Below are 12,265 nucleotides of genomic sequence, written 5' to 3' on the forward strand. Positions count from 1 at the left end.
TGACAAAGAGGGAAAGGTCAGGGGCTTCTTGCCTGGAAATAGTCCAGTGGAGAAAAAAGTCTATCTGGGAAGAATTGCACAGGATGCAGGGAGGTGCGAGGAATAAAACTCCCATAGGACTTGGTCATCTCAAGAAGTCTATAATGCAGCCCACATTACTGGAGATAACAAAGGATATCCTATTTTCAGAGTTCTCTCAGGAAAACCTGTCTCTAGTTCCTAGGGCTCTGAGTTTCAGCACCTCTCAGGCAAGGAGACTGAGGAGGAATCCCTTTTAATGGCCTTTAAATTGAGGTTCCCTATCTATCCCTCAGAGAAGTGTGTCTGTGTCCCTGTTTTTGTCCCTCTCCCTCACCACCCCCCTGCCCCCCCGCAACATTCCAGCCTGGGGCAGGGGGAGGCCAGTGGACACAAAGCCCTCTGTGTATGGGGTGGTATGTGTACCCCCACCCCTCCACCCATACTATACAATGTCCCTTCTGCTCCCTGCACTCTGTCTCCCTCCCCACCACCTCTCAACTGCACATGCCAGGCTGCAATTGGTTACTCGCTGAGGACAGCCCCCTCATCCTGGGGCTCCAGGGGATTTTAAGCAGGTTCCAGGAACCCCTCGTTCAGTTTCTGGTCCCCCACTTTCTCAACCCCACAGATGCTCCGGGCCCCTGCCCCTACCCCAGCTATGGCTCCTGGGGCTCCCTCATCCAGCCCCAGCCCTATCCTGGCTGTGCTGCTCTTCTCTTCTTTGGGTAAGTGGAGCCACCCTACTCTGGGAGCCTTGGGACTCAGGTGTCTCTCAGCAATCCCCACTGCCTTTGCTGCACTCCCCACTGCAACCAAAGAAAGAGCAAGCAGGAGCAGGAAGGTGACATTATATTCAGAAAGAAAAAATATGCGGCCGGCTGGGCACCGTGGCTCACGCCTGTAATCCCAGCACTTTGGGAGGCCGAGGTGGGAGAATTATTTGAGCCCCAGGAGTTGGAGACCAGCCTGGACAACATGGCCAGACTTCATCTGTAAAATTTATATATATATATATATATATATATATATATGAAAAACAAGAAAAAAGAAAAAAATATGCATTTGGAGGGAGGCAGTAGAGGTTTTATTTGAAGAGAAAGGGTAAAAGAGAGTGTAGCAAGCTTCCCTGAGTGGTGGACATGGCTGGACCCAGGTTGGAAATAGTAGCATGCCCCCAGAGCCATGCTAAGAGCCTGTTGGAAAGCCGTGTTAGATTACGTAAAGGAACAGGCTCAAACATCATCTGGGTTTCATTCCCACTCGTGCCCTAGCAGTACAGCAGGTGCCTTAACCTTAGTTTCCCAGAAGAAAAAAGAGAGTGTGATCTAAGTAAGGAGCCCAGGTTTGTGATCTCAGCTCCTCAGACTTTTTGTCTCTTTGTGGCTCCTCACCTGTTGTGTGGGTGAATGCAGCGAGGTTCTGTGAGATTCTGGGATCTTATCCCTCTAAAGCTGTCTTCCTTCATAAGCTGACCAGCCCTTTCCTTGCCCCTGGCAGATGTTGGGTGAGCAAGAGGTCAAAGCAGGATTATTGGAATGGCCCCTTCCCTTCTCTGAACTGACCTGAATCCTAGTGCAATGAGTGAGCCATAGGCAAGTGGGGGTGGTGGGGAGGACATCAAGGGAAAGGGGGCTGGCCAGGATGCCCACAGTTCTCTGCTGTCAGCTGCTTGAGCCCTAGACTTTTCTGGGTTGTACTGGGCTATTTGGGGGTACCCTGAGAAAATGTTAAAGATAGAGAGTTGGAGAAGGGCATAGTGAGGGAAATGGGGGGAGGAATATTGGTGTATAAGGAAGAAGGAGAGTTCTGTCTCAACACTTGTTCCACTCATAGAACCATTGAGCAGAGCTGAGAAGGGCAATGGCTGATATTGTAACAGGAGGAATAGGAGTTATAGCCAGTGAATTATCTCCCTTGTTACACAAGGGGGATTCCCAAGAAGGTTCTAAGGTGGAAGTTCCAGGAAGTAAGTACATGGTATTGCATGCTGAGGTGAGAGATTCAGGACAATTGGGCTGGAAGTGGGGGTGGCATGGGCCCCCCAACGTTGGTCAGACAATGGGACTTTGTTTGGTTGCCACCTCCCCCTCCTGTAGAACAAAAAGGTCTACAGTTGCCCCTCCCTGGGGCCAGCCCACACACATAGTCTCTCTGGAATGACCTTCCTTGTGTGGGTAAGTCTTGGGGGTGGCACTGGGCCAGAATGGACAAGAGGAAGGTGAGGACGGTTGAACCACAGAGGGCTCACATGTAGAGTCATCTGAGCTGCAGGCTTGGGGTCTTGCTCTGCACCCAGCTGATAGGGTATGAGGTTCTTCCCTTCCTGACTTCCCAGTCAAGAGCAAGCTGTATGGCAACCAGGGATTCAGCAATGAGGACTGTTGTACCAAGGAAGAGGACTTATATTTTCTAGTTATCTTCATTTTTTTCTGCAAGAAATTTGAGTTTGCTGTATTGCAAAATCCAATGCAGCTGTTAAAATAAGATTGCTATCTATGAATCAATAGGGAAAGCTCCTCCAGATACATGAGTTCTTAAGCAAAAAAAAACGCTAGAATACAATGCAATATGTACATAAAAAAAAATCCACAAAACAAAACTATTTGTTGAAGTACATGTATATCTTGAGTTTATTGAGTTTATACTGAGTTTGTTTCATATTAAATGGATAACTTATTACATCTTGGAAGGGAATACAGGAAAAGAATTTATTGGGCTGAGTGTCAAAGGAGACTTTTGTTTTTATTTCTATTGCTTGAATAGTTTATAAGAAGAACACAATATGTATTACCTGTATAATTTACAATAAATTTTAAAAATGTAGAACACTGCATGTAAAGGATAGCTTAAGAGTTAGATACTGACCCAAAGAAGAAGTGAGACTTAGAGACAGAACCCAATCTCTGGAAGTCCTCAAGAGAATTCTGTTACTGCTGATTTCATCTCCTCTACAGACATGCTGAAGAGAGCTTGACAGATACAGCATTTATGATCATCTGTTCAGTTAGTCCCCAGAGACTTGGGGCTCAGAATTTGTTGTTTCTTTTCCAAATTGGCCTCTGACCTGTGACTCGGCCCTTGATTTCCTACTGATTTTACTTCCTCTGTATCCCTTACTGGGCCCATAAGTGCCTCTGATTCCCCACTTTGTGCTTGCAGTGCTGTCCCCGGCCCAGGCCATCGTGGTTTACACCGACAGGGAGGTCCATGGTGCTGTGGGCTCCCGGGTGACCCTGCACTGCTCCTTCTGGTCCAGCGAGTGGGTCTCAGATGACATCTCCTTCACCTGGCGCTACCAGCCTGAAGGGGGCAGAGATGCCATTTCGGTGAGTGCCTGGGGGAATTCTGGGGTTGGAAAACAAAGTGCTTCAAAGAACAACAAAAAAGATAACTTGGGCTAAGGAGGGGGAAATCCTTTTTGAGCCATAACCCCAAATTTGGCAAGGTAAATAGCAATCTTTGTCACCCTGACTACATTGTCCTCCCTTCCCCAGCACTACCCTTTCCAGCCCAAGATCCCTTACCCTGAGGCTGAAGCGAAGCTTTTTTTTTTTTTTCCCCCTTTCTGTAACAAATTATGGAGCTAAGCTTTGACAGCTGTGTTCTCATTAGAGTCCTCTCACATGCTTCCCCTCATTCCTCGTAGATCTTCCACTATGCCAAGGGACAACCCTACATTGACGAGGTGGGGACCTTCAAAGAGCGCATCCAGTGGGTAGGGGACCCTCGCTGGAAGGATGGCTCCATTGTCATACACAACTTAGACTACAGTGACAATGGCACGTTCACTTGTGACGTCAAAAACCCTCCAGACATAGTGGGCAAGACCTCTCAGGTCACGCTGTATGTCTTTGAAAAAGGTGTGAGAGGGGATGGGGACAAGGGTATGGGAAGCAGTTTGGGAGGGGATCAGGGAGGACTGACAGGTTGGGGGAAGAGGCAAAAAGCCCGCCCTAAGGACCTTCATTCAGGCTCTGGGAGCGTGGGCAGAAGGCAGTTTTGGCTGGGAGTTCTACATCCTCAATGCAGGGCATAGACGCGGACTAGGAACCACAGATACAGGGCCCTGCTCATTCTCCCATTTCTTTTCTCACCCCTCCTAGTGCCAACTAGGTACGGGGTGGTTCTGGGAGCTGTGATCGGGGGTGTCCTCGGGGTGGTGCTGTTGCTGCTGCTGGTTTTCTACGTGGTTCGGTACTGCTGGCTACGCAGGCAGGCGGCCCTGCAGAGGAGGCTCAGGTAAGGGGCGGAGCCTAGCTCCGCTCCCACTCTCCCCACTCTCCCGGCTCTGGGCTGAGACTACTCCAGCGAGTGGGAGGGCCAAGGGGAAGAGGAAGCTGTGTCCGCGGTGCAAGGGATTCCGGCGAAGCCAAACGTATAGCAGTCTGTCTTCTTGCAGCGCCATGGAGAAGGGGAAATTGCACAAGCCAGCAAAGGACTCGTCGAAGCGCGGGCGGCAGGTTAGTGGGACTTGGGGCCTCGTCAAGATGAGAAGGAGAAACCTGGGAGCCGCCGGGCAGCAGTGAGGGGTGGGATGGGAACAGTCAAGCCCCAATCGCTCGGTGACTGATGTGTGCGCCCCTCCCCCAGACGCCAGTGCTGTATGCCATGCTGGACCACAGCAGAAGCACCAAAGCTGCCAGTGAGAAGAAGGCCAAGGGGCTGGGGGAGTCTCGCAAGGATAAGAAATAGCGGTTAGCGGGCCGGGCGGGGGATCGGGGGTTAGGGGTGGAGTCCGCCAAAGGCTCAAAGGTGGTGGTCATCGAGATGGAGCTACGAAAGGATGAGCAGAGCTCGGAGCTCCGGCCTGCTGTCAAGTCCCCCAGCAGAACCAGCCTCAAAAACGCCCTCAAAAACATGATGGGCCTGGACTCGGACAAGTGATCGCCACCCCCCACCCCAGGCCCTGCCAGAGCAGGGGGACCTAGGCTCCTCTTACCCCGGTCTAGGTGCTTTCCCTCCTTGCTCCCCCGCCCTGCCCTGCCCTCACCTCCCTTTGAGATGTAAGTTTCATTCCAGAATTCATTCCCCAGGCAATTGTATTCTCCCCCACCTTCACCCCTGGCTTTCTGGGAGCCCAGGAGCTAATCCTACCCTTCACCTGCCCCAGGAGCTGTGTGTTTGGTGCTTGTCCGCCTGGGCACCGAGAAGAAAGGCACCTTGATACCCTCTGCCTCAAGTCCAAGCCACCTGGCATTCCCATCTCCTGCATCCCCCAGCCTGTCCCCCTGGCTGTTTCCTGTCCCTCCCTTCCCTCTACCAGGTGACCCAGCTCCATACTCTGTCCCCCCCAGCTAATACCCAGAGCACTCAGATCAGACTCTCTTTCAGGGTTTATTTAGGTTATTGTTTTTTATTTTTTAATCCATTCTTTGTTTGTTTACCTGTGCTCATCCTCTGCCCTTACACCCATGACTGAGGACAAATGACGTCATGTGGCTTTTGCAATTTGTCACCCCCCCTTAAGTCCTTAATGAAGATTCAGCCCAAGCAGAGGGGCCCCTCATCCTCACACTTCGGTATAGCATTGGTGCCCCCTGACCACTTTGGAGCATTGTTCTGGGACTCCAGGTCTTGAGGAAAGAGAGAGAGAGAGAGAAAATGGATCCTCATAGATTAAGGAGTGCAGGAGGGAGAAAATGAGCCTTAAGAAATGTTTTCTAAACCACCAAACAAAAAGCAGGAAAAACAAATGGTTGGGGGGGAGGAAGAGGCTGCACTCCAGCCACAGGGGATTCTTAGGATTTTTCTACACTCTGTATATTTCTTCTCAAACCTCCAAATGTCCTTAAATGTTTAATAAACACTGACATTTCCAGAAGCTGCTGCCTCGTCTACAATTTCCTAGTTCTCCTGGGAATAATTCCTGCCCCTTATCCCATCCCCAACCTACCATACTTGGCTTCGGTTGTTGAGTTTGTTTTTTTGGGGTGGGCTTATATGGTATACTAGAAAGAACTCTGAAATAGCCTCACAAGACACATTCATACCTTCAATATCAGTGAGATTATACTACGTTGTAAACTCTGTCAGTCTCTGCTTTTGCATGAGTTAAAATGCAGAAGCTGTCTTCACCAAGATCTGAATTTTAAAACATCCCAGCCACTCTCTAGCTGTGTGATCCCCAGGACAGTTACCTGACTTTGGTAAGCTTATTTATGTACTTGTAAACAACTGAGATAATGATATCTGCCCTGCTTAATTCCTAGGGATTTTGTAATAATCAAATGAGATCCTGTGTATGGAAAACTTTGTAAACTGTAAGTTGATATACAACTAAATATTAAGGTGTTTAATATTTGTTTCTAGTGCTTGCCTAAGGTAGTACACTTTACAAATTAGCACAAATCCCATTCACCTCTCTGAACAAACACTGCTTTGTTTTGTTGGTACATGATTTTACCTCTTTTTACCTATTAATAGGTATACTGTTAATACCTCATTAGCTAGTTTGTTGGTATGTCAATTTAGGTATACCATTAATATCCTGGTATCCTGAACTGATTGTGGAAAAACATATATGTATCATTTGCCCCTGGGAATTACCGATGGCACAAGAAAACCCAAAATGCCCACAAGTAATTTCTTCCCCTTATTAAGAAGCTAAATATATGATTAACACCAGCTCTACCAAAACCCAGAGTGCTTCCATTTGTTTGAGGGGTGTCTTCAATGTCTTTAAAAAAATCAATTTTCCTTCATTTAAATATAAAAGCTAATAGATTATATATAGCCTTTTGTTGGGGGGAAGTGGGAGAAGAAACTTAGTCACAACCTAGTAATAAAGTTGGGAATATCTTAAACCCAACATTCCTTATTAGTTAAGATGCTAAACTGTCCATTATTCATTAGGTAGTTGCAGCTGGGTTCCTTGCTTAAACTTCCCAGGCTGTCAGGAGAGTCAAATGAGGTTGGATGCGGTGGCTCACGCCTGTAATCCCAGGACTTTGGGAGGCTGAGGCCGGCAGATGACTTCAGGCCAGGAGGTTGAGGCCAGCCTGACCAACTTGGCTAAACACCTCTCTAAACGTCTCCACTAAAAATACAAAAATTAGCCGGGCATGGTGGTGCACACCTTCTAATCCCATCTACTTGGGCAGCTAGGGCACGAGAATTGCTTGAACCAGGGAGGCAGAGATTGCAGTGAGCCGAGATCATGCCACTGCACTCCAGCCTGGACAACACAGCGAGACTATGTCTCATTAAAAAAAAAAAGAGAGAGAGAGAGAGTCAAATGAAACATTACGCTACTTATTGAAGGGGTGGCCTGCCCCTCCACACCTGTGGGTGCTTCTCGTTAGGTGGAACGAGAGACTTGAGAAAAGAAATAATACACAGAGACAAAGTATAGAGAAAGAAAAGCGGGGCCTAGGGGACCGGTGCTGTGCTTACAGAGGACACACACCGGCACCGGTCTCTGAGTTCCCTCAGTATGTATTGCTCAAAAGATAAGGGAGTAAATCAGCAGTAAGACATACAGATACACGGAGATGTTCCATTTCCCAGGGACGGGCAGGAGACAGATGTTTTTCTTTTACTGAGATTTAAGAGAATGGTGATGGCCTTTAACCACAAGCAGCGTTTAGGCATTTGTTTAACAAAGCACATTCCTTACAGCCCAAAATCCTTTAAACCTTACATCACCACAGCGATGTCTCTTGCAAGGACAAGGTTGGGGGTAGGGTCACAGACTAACAGCATCTCAAATACAGAGCCAAACAGAGTCTCTTAAATTTACTTCTTTCTATATAAACACAGTAACAGGCTGACCTCTCTTTTCCCCACAACTTATGAACTAGAGTATAGCTCAAAGCTTCTCATTTAATTACACTTTCGTTCTAAAATTTATCAGCCACCTGCATTTTGCTAGCTCAGTTTACCCAATTATTTTAATATTTATTATTCCATCAAGAATCCTGGTACCCTGGGACAACATTTTGCAACCTTTGCATTAGGCATTTTCACAAGCATTGCACACTTAATGTGGATTTTTCCAGGACTCTGCCCATTTTTCACAATCCTCAACAAAGTAAGCCACATCCCCCCTTTCTTTCCTCTGCAGTAAAGCATTAACTAAAGTCTAGACTTTAGGTAAAGGGAAATCACATTGTTATATGGGAAACTTTGAATCCCATCTGATTATTACTTTGAAATAAATCTTTCACAATCCTCAGTGTATTGTTAATAATAGCAATAATGTTGCCCAAGCATGTGAGCACTTTAAGAATAATTTACAGACTTTTTCAGTGTTAACCATGAAAAAAAACCCCAAGATTATAACCCAACTTATGAATATACATATAAAAAGTCTAAACAAAATATTTGCAAAAGAGAATTCCACAATGAGTTAATAAAACAATGAATTATGACCATGAAGAATTTATTCTGGGAATGAAAGAATAGTTCAGTGTTAGGAAATCTACTAACAGAATGTTATATTAACATGGGGATTACGCCATTCTCCTGCCTCAGCCTCCCGAATAGCTGGGACTACAGGCGCCCGCTACCTCGCCCGGCTAGATTTTTGTATTTTTTAGTAGAGACGGGGTTTCACCGTGTTAGCCAGGATGGTCTTGATCTCCTGACCTCGTGATCCGCCCATCTCGGCCTCCCAAAGTGCTGGGATTACAGGCTCGTAAACCCGGGAGGTGGAGCTTGCAGTGAGCTGAGATCCGGCCACTGCACTCCAGCCTGGGCGACAGAGCGAGACTCCGTCTCAAAAAAAAAAAAAAAAAAAAACCATGGGGAAAAAACGTAATTCTATCAAGAGAAGATGTAAAAAAAAAAAGCAATTGTTTTTTAGTAGCTATTCCTACAAAATATTCTAAGTAAAATAGGAATAGAAATAAACATAATTTTTTTCAAAAATCATTTAAAAAGCATATTAAATATGAAACATTGCAGCCATTGTCATTAAAACAGAAAAAAGACAGTATGTATATTATCACTAATAATATTCAATATTATATTTGAAGAATTTAGCTAGTGTAATAAACCAAGAACAAGGAACAACCTGTATACATAGATGAGAAACTTATCTTTATTTGCAGATAATGTAATTGTGTTTCTAGGAAATCCATAAGATGCAACTAGACAAGTATTGAACTAAGAAGTCAATCTGGTGGTGTGATTACAAATTAAATTAATTTCAGTCTATAGCTAGAAATGAAAATAAGGGGGAAGCCCACTGATGACAGTAAAAAGAACAGAAACAAAAATTAACAAGAAAGGTACATAACCTGTATGAAAAAAATTATAATTTTTATTAAGTAACAATATGTGAAAGTTGTCAGAATCAAAATGGAGACACTCGAGTTAAAAAAGAAAAACAGGGCCAAGCGCAGTGGCTCATGCCTGTAATCCCAGCACTTTGGGAGCCAAGGTGGGTGGATCACTTGAGGTCAAGAGTTCAAGACCAGCCTGGCCAACAGGGTGAAACTCCGTTCTACTAAAAATACAAAACATTAGCCAGGCATAGTGGTGCTCGCCTGTAATCCCAGCTACTCAGGACGCTGAAGCAGGAGAATCGCTTGAACCTGGGAGGTGGAGGCTGCAGTGAGCCGAAGTCATGCCACTGCACTCTAGCCTGGGCAACAGAGCAAGACTCCATCTAAAATAAAAAACAAAAAACCAACAAACAAAAAAACAAAACAAAAGAGAACCCTGACAAACAGAGCCAGAAAGAGCTATGAAGAAACAGGTTCTTATGTATGATAACAAAAGCTATGACAAAAGAATGCAAAATGGGGACTCAGGGGAAAGAGTGGGTAGGGGTGATGAGGGATAGAAAAACTACAAATTAGGTTCAGTTTATACTGCTCAGGTGATGGGTGCACCAAAATCTCACAAATAACCACTAAAGAACTTACTCATATAACCAAACACTACCTGTACCCCAAAAACCTATGGAAATAATTTTTTTTTTTTGAGACTGAATTTTGGTCTTATTGCCCAGGCTGAAGTGCGATGGTGCGATTTCAGCTCACTGCAACCTCCACCTCCCGGGTTCAAGCAGTTCTCCTGCCTTAGCCTCCCGAGTATCTGGGATTACAGGCATCCACCAAGCCTAACTAACTTTTGTATTTTTAGTAGAAATGGGGTTTCGCTATGTTGGCCAGGCTAGTCTCAAACCCCTGGCCTCAGGTGATCCATCTGTCTTGGCCTCCCAAAGTGCTGGGATTACAGGCGTGAGCCACCACGCCTGGCCGGAAATAATTTTTTTTTTTTAATTCTATGAGAAATAAACATTAAACGTTTTTGAAATATTCCCTTTCCCCCATTTAATTATTAAATTAAATGATAAATCTATTTGGATTAGGCTATAATCAAATGGCTTTCTGATCTCCTTGCAAATGAATTTTGCCTACTATATTGCAGCCAAATTTTTTTCTTTATCTTTGCATGTTCTCACAAGTGAGAGCTAAGGATCAGGTACATATGGACATGGGAACAATAGACACTGGGGCCTATTTGAGGGGAAAGAAAGAGGAGGGAAGGGCTGAAAAACTACTTATTGGGTACTGTGTTCACTACGTGGTGATGGCATAATTTGTACCCCAAACCTCAGCATCACACAGTATACCAATGTAACAAACCTGTTCATGTACCCCCTGAATCTAAAATAAAAGTTGAAATTAAACGAACAACAACAAAAAAAAAAAAAATGGAAAAACTGCAACCTTGCCCCAAAGGCTGTTCACAACCTTACACAAAAATTACATCTACAAGGACATCTGCCTAACAACTGTCTGTCAACTCTCCAACTGGCATTGTCTTTATTGATTATTGTAGCAAAGGATAATTATTATTTCAAAACAAGTATGTGAGCCTCCTCATTTTGCCTTTAAAAACCTTTGTCAGCTGGCCACATTGGCTCACGCCTGTAATCCCAGCACTTTGGGAGGCCAAGGCAGGTGAATTGCTTGAGTCCAGGAGTTCGAGACCAGTCTGGGCAAAATGGTGAAACTGCCATCTCTACAAAAAATACAAAAATTAGCCAGTCGTGGCCGGGCACGGTGGCTCAGCCCTGTAATCCCAGCACTTTGGGAGGCCCAGGCGGGCGGATCACGAGGTCAGGAGATTGAGACCATCCTGGCTAACACGGTGAAACTCCGTCTCTACTAAAAAATACGAAAAGAATTAGCCAGGCATGGTGGCGGTCGCCTGTAGTCTCAGCTACTCTGGAGGCTGAGCTAGGAGGAGAATGGCGTGAACCTGGGAGGCGGAGCTTGCAGTGAGTCGAGATCGCGCCACTGCACTCCAGCCTGGGCGACAGAGCAAGACTCCGTTTCAAAAAAAAAAAAAAAAATTAGCCAGCCGTGGTGGTGCGTGCCTGTAGTCTCAGCTACTCGGGACGCTGAGGCAGGAGGCTTGCTTGAGCCCAGGAGGTGGAGGTTGCAGCGAGCCGAAATCGCACCACTGTGCTTCAGCCGCGGTGATAGAGCAAGATCTTGTGTCAAAAAACAAAAAACAAAAACAAACAAACAAACAAAAAAAAGCACTTCAGTTTAGTTGTAAATGAATGGATTATTTAATATATATATATATTGGCATTGGCACAATTGACTTATATGCCTGGAAGAAAACAAAGTAACATTTTTTTTCCCTCACATCCTATACAAAAATAAAATAAAATTTTTAAAAAGACAAATATTAGAAGGAAATAAAAATATTTGTTTAATCTCCAAATGGGGAAGGTCTTTAGGCAACACAGGAAATCCAGAAATCATAAAAGAAAGTGATAAAAAGTTCAACCTCCTGAGGCTGCGGGCCCTGAAGATGTGGCACTGTATAGTAGCTGCCGCCTCATAATTTCTGGGCGCTGTGGCCTGCGCCCAGTGCCCTCCTAGAAGAGCAGGCGGCTCCCCCTGCTCTTCAGGGTGGGGGCCCTGCCAGCTCCAGCACCACCCTTGCCGGAGTCTTTTAACCCGGGGGTTAGCATTTTAAAGAGACCCTGCAGGAGTTCTGGCCTCTGACTAACTTCCCCACCCCAGCAGAGGCCTGCGCGAGACTGTAACTAGTGATGCTTGTACAAGCAAAGACTCTGTTTTGTGGGTTAAGGAGAACAAAGTTGACTACATTTAAAAAAAAAAAATTCAATCTCTCTCTTTTTGGTTTTTTTGTTTGTTTGTTTATTTTTTTGAGATGGAATCTCCCTCTGTCACCCAGGCTGGAGTGCAGTGGCACAATCTTGGCTCACTGCAACCTTTGCCTCCTGGTTTCAAGTGATTCTCCTGCCTCAGCC

General features: G+C 45.6%; 1 protein-coding gene across 1 annotated transcript; it reads left to right on the forward strand.

Annotated features, from left to right (window-relative positions):
- The first annotated feature begins 603 nt into the window (after positions 1-603).
- On the forward strand, positions 604-5,842 carry MPZ (myelin protein zero). The gene is made up of 6 exons (XM_033196933.1): positions 604-746; positions 3,181-3,347; positions 3,668-3,881; positions 4,125-4,260; positions 4,421-4,481; positions 4,612-5,842. Exons 1-6 carry the CDS (start codon positions 650-652, stop codon positions 4,711-4,713), a joined length of 777 nt encoding a protein of 258 aa, XP_033052824.1. The 5' UTR covers positions 604-649; the 3' UTR covers positions 4,714-5,842.
- The last annotated feature ends 6,423 nt before the right edge of the window (positions 5,843-12,265 follow it).

The sequence above is a fragment of the Trachypithecus francoisi genome, unplaced genomic scaffold, assembly GCF_009764315.1.
Source record: "Trachypithecus francoisi isolate TF-2019V2 unplaced genomic scaffold, Tfra_2.0 Lachesis_group5, whole genome shotgun sequence".
Taxonomy (NCBI): Eukaryota; Metazoa; Chordata; class Mammalia; order Primates; family Cercopithecidae; genus Trachypithecus; species Trachypithecus francoisi.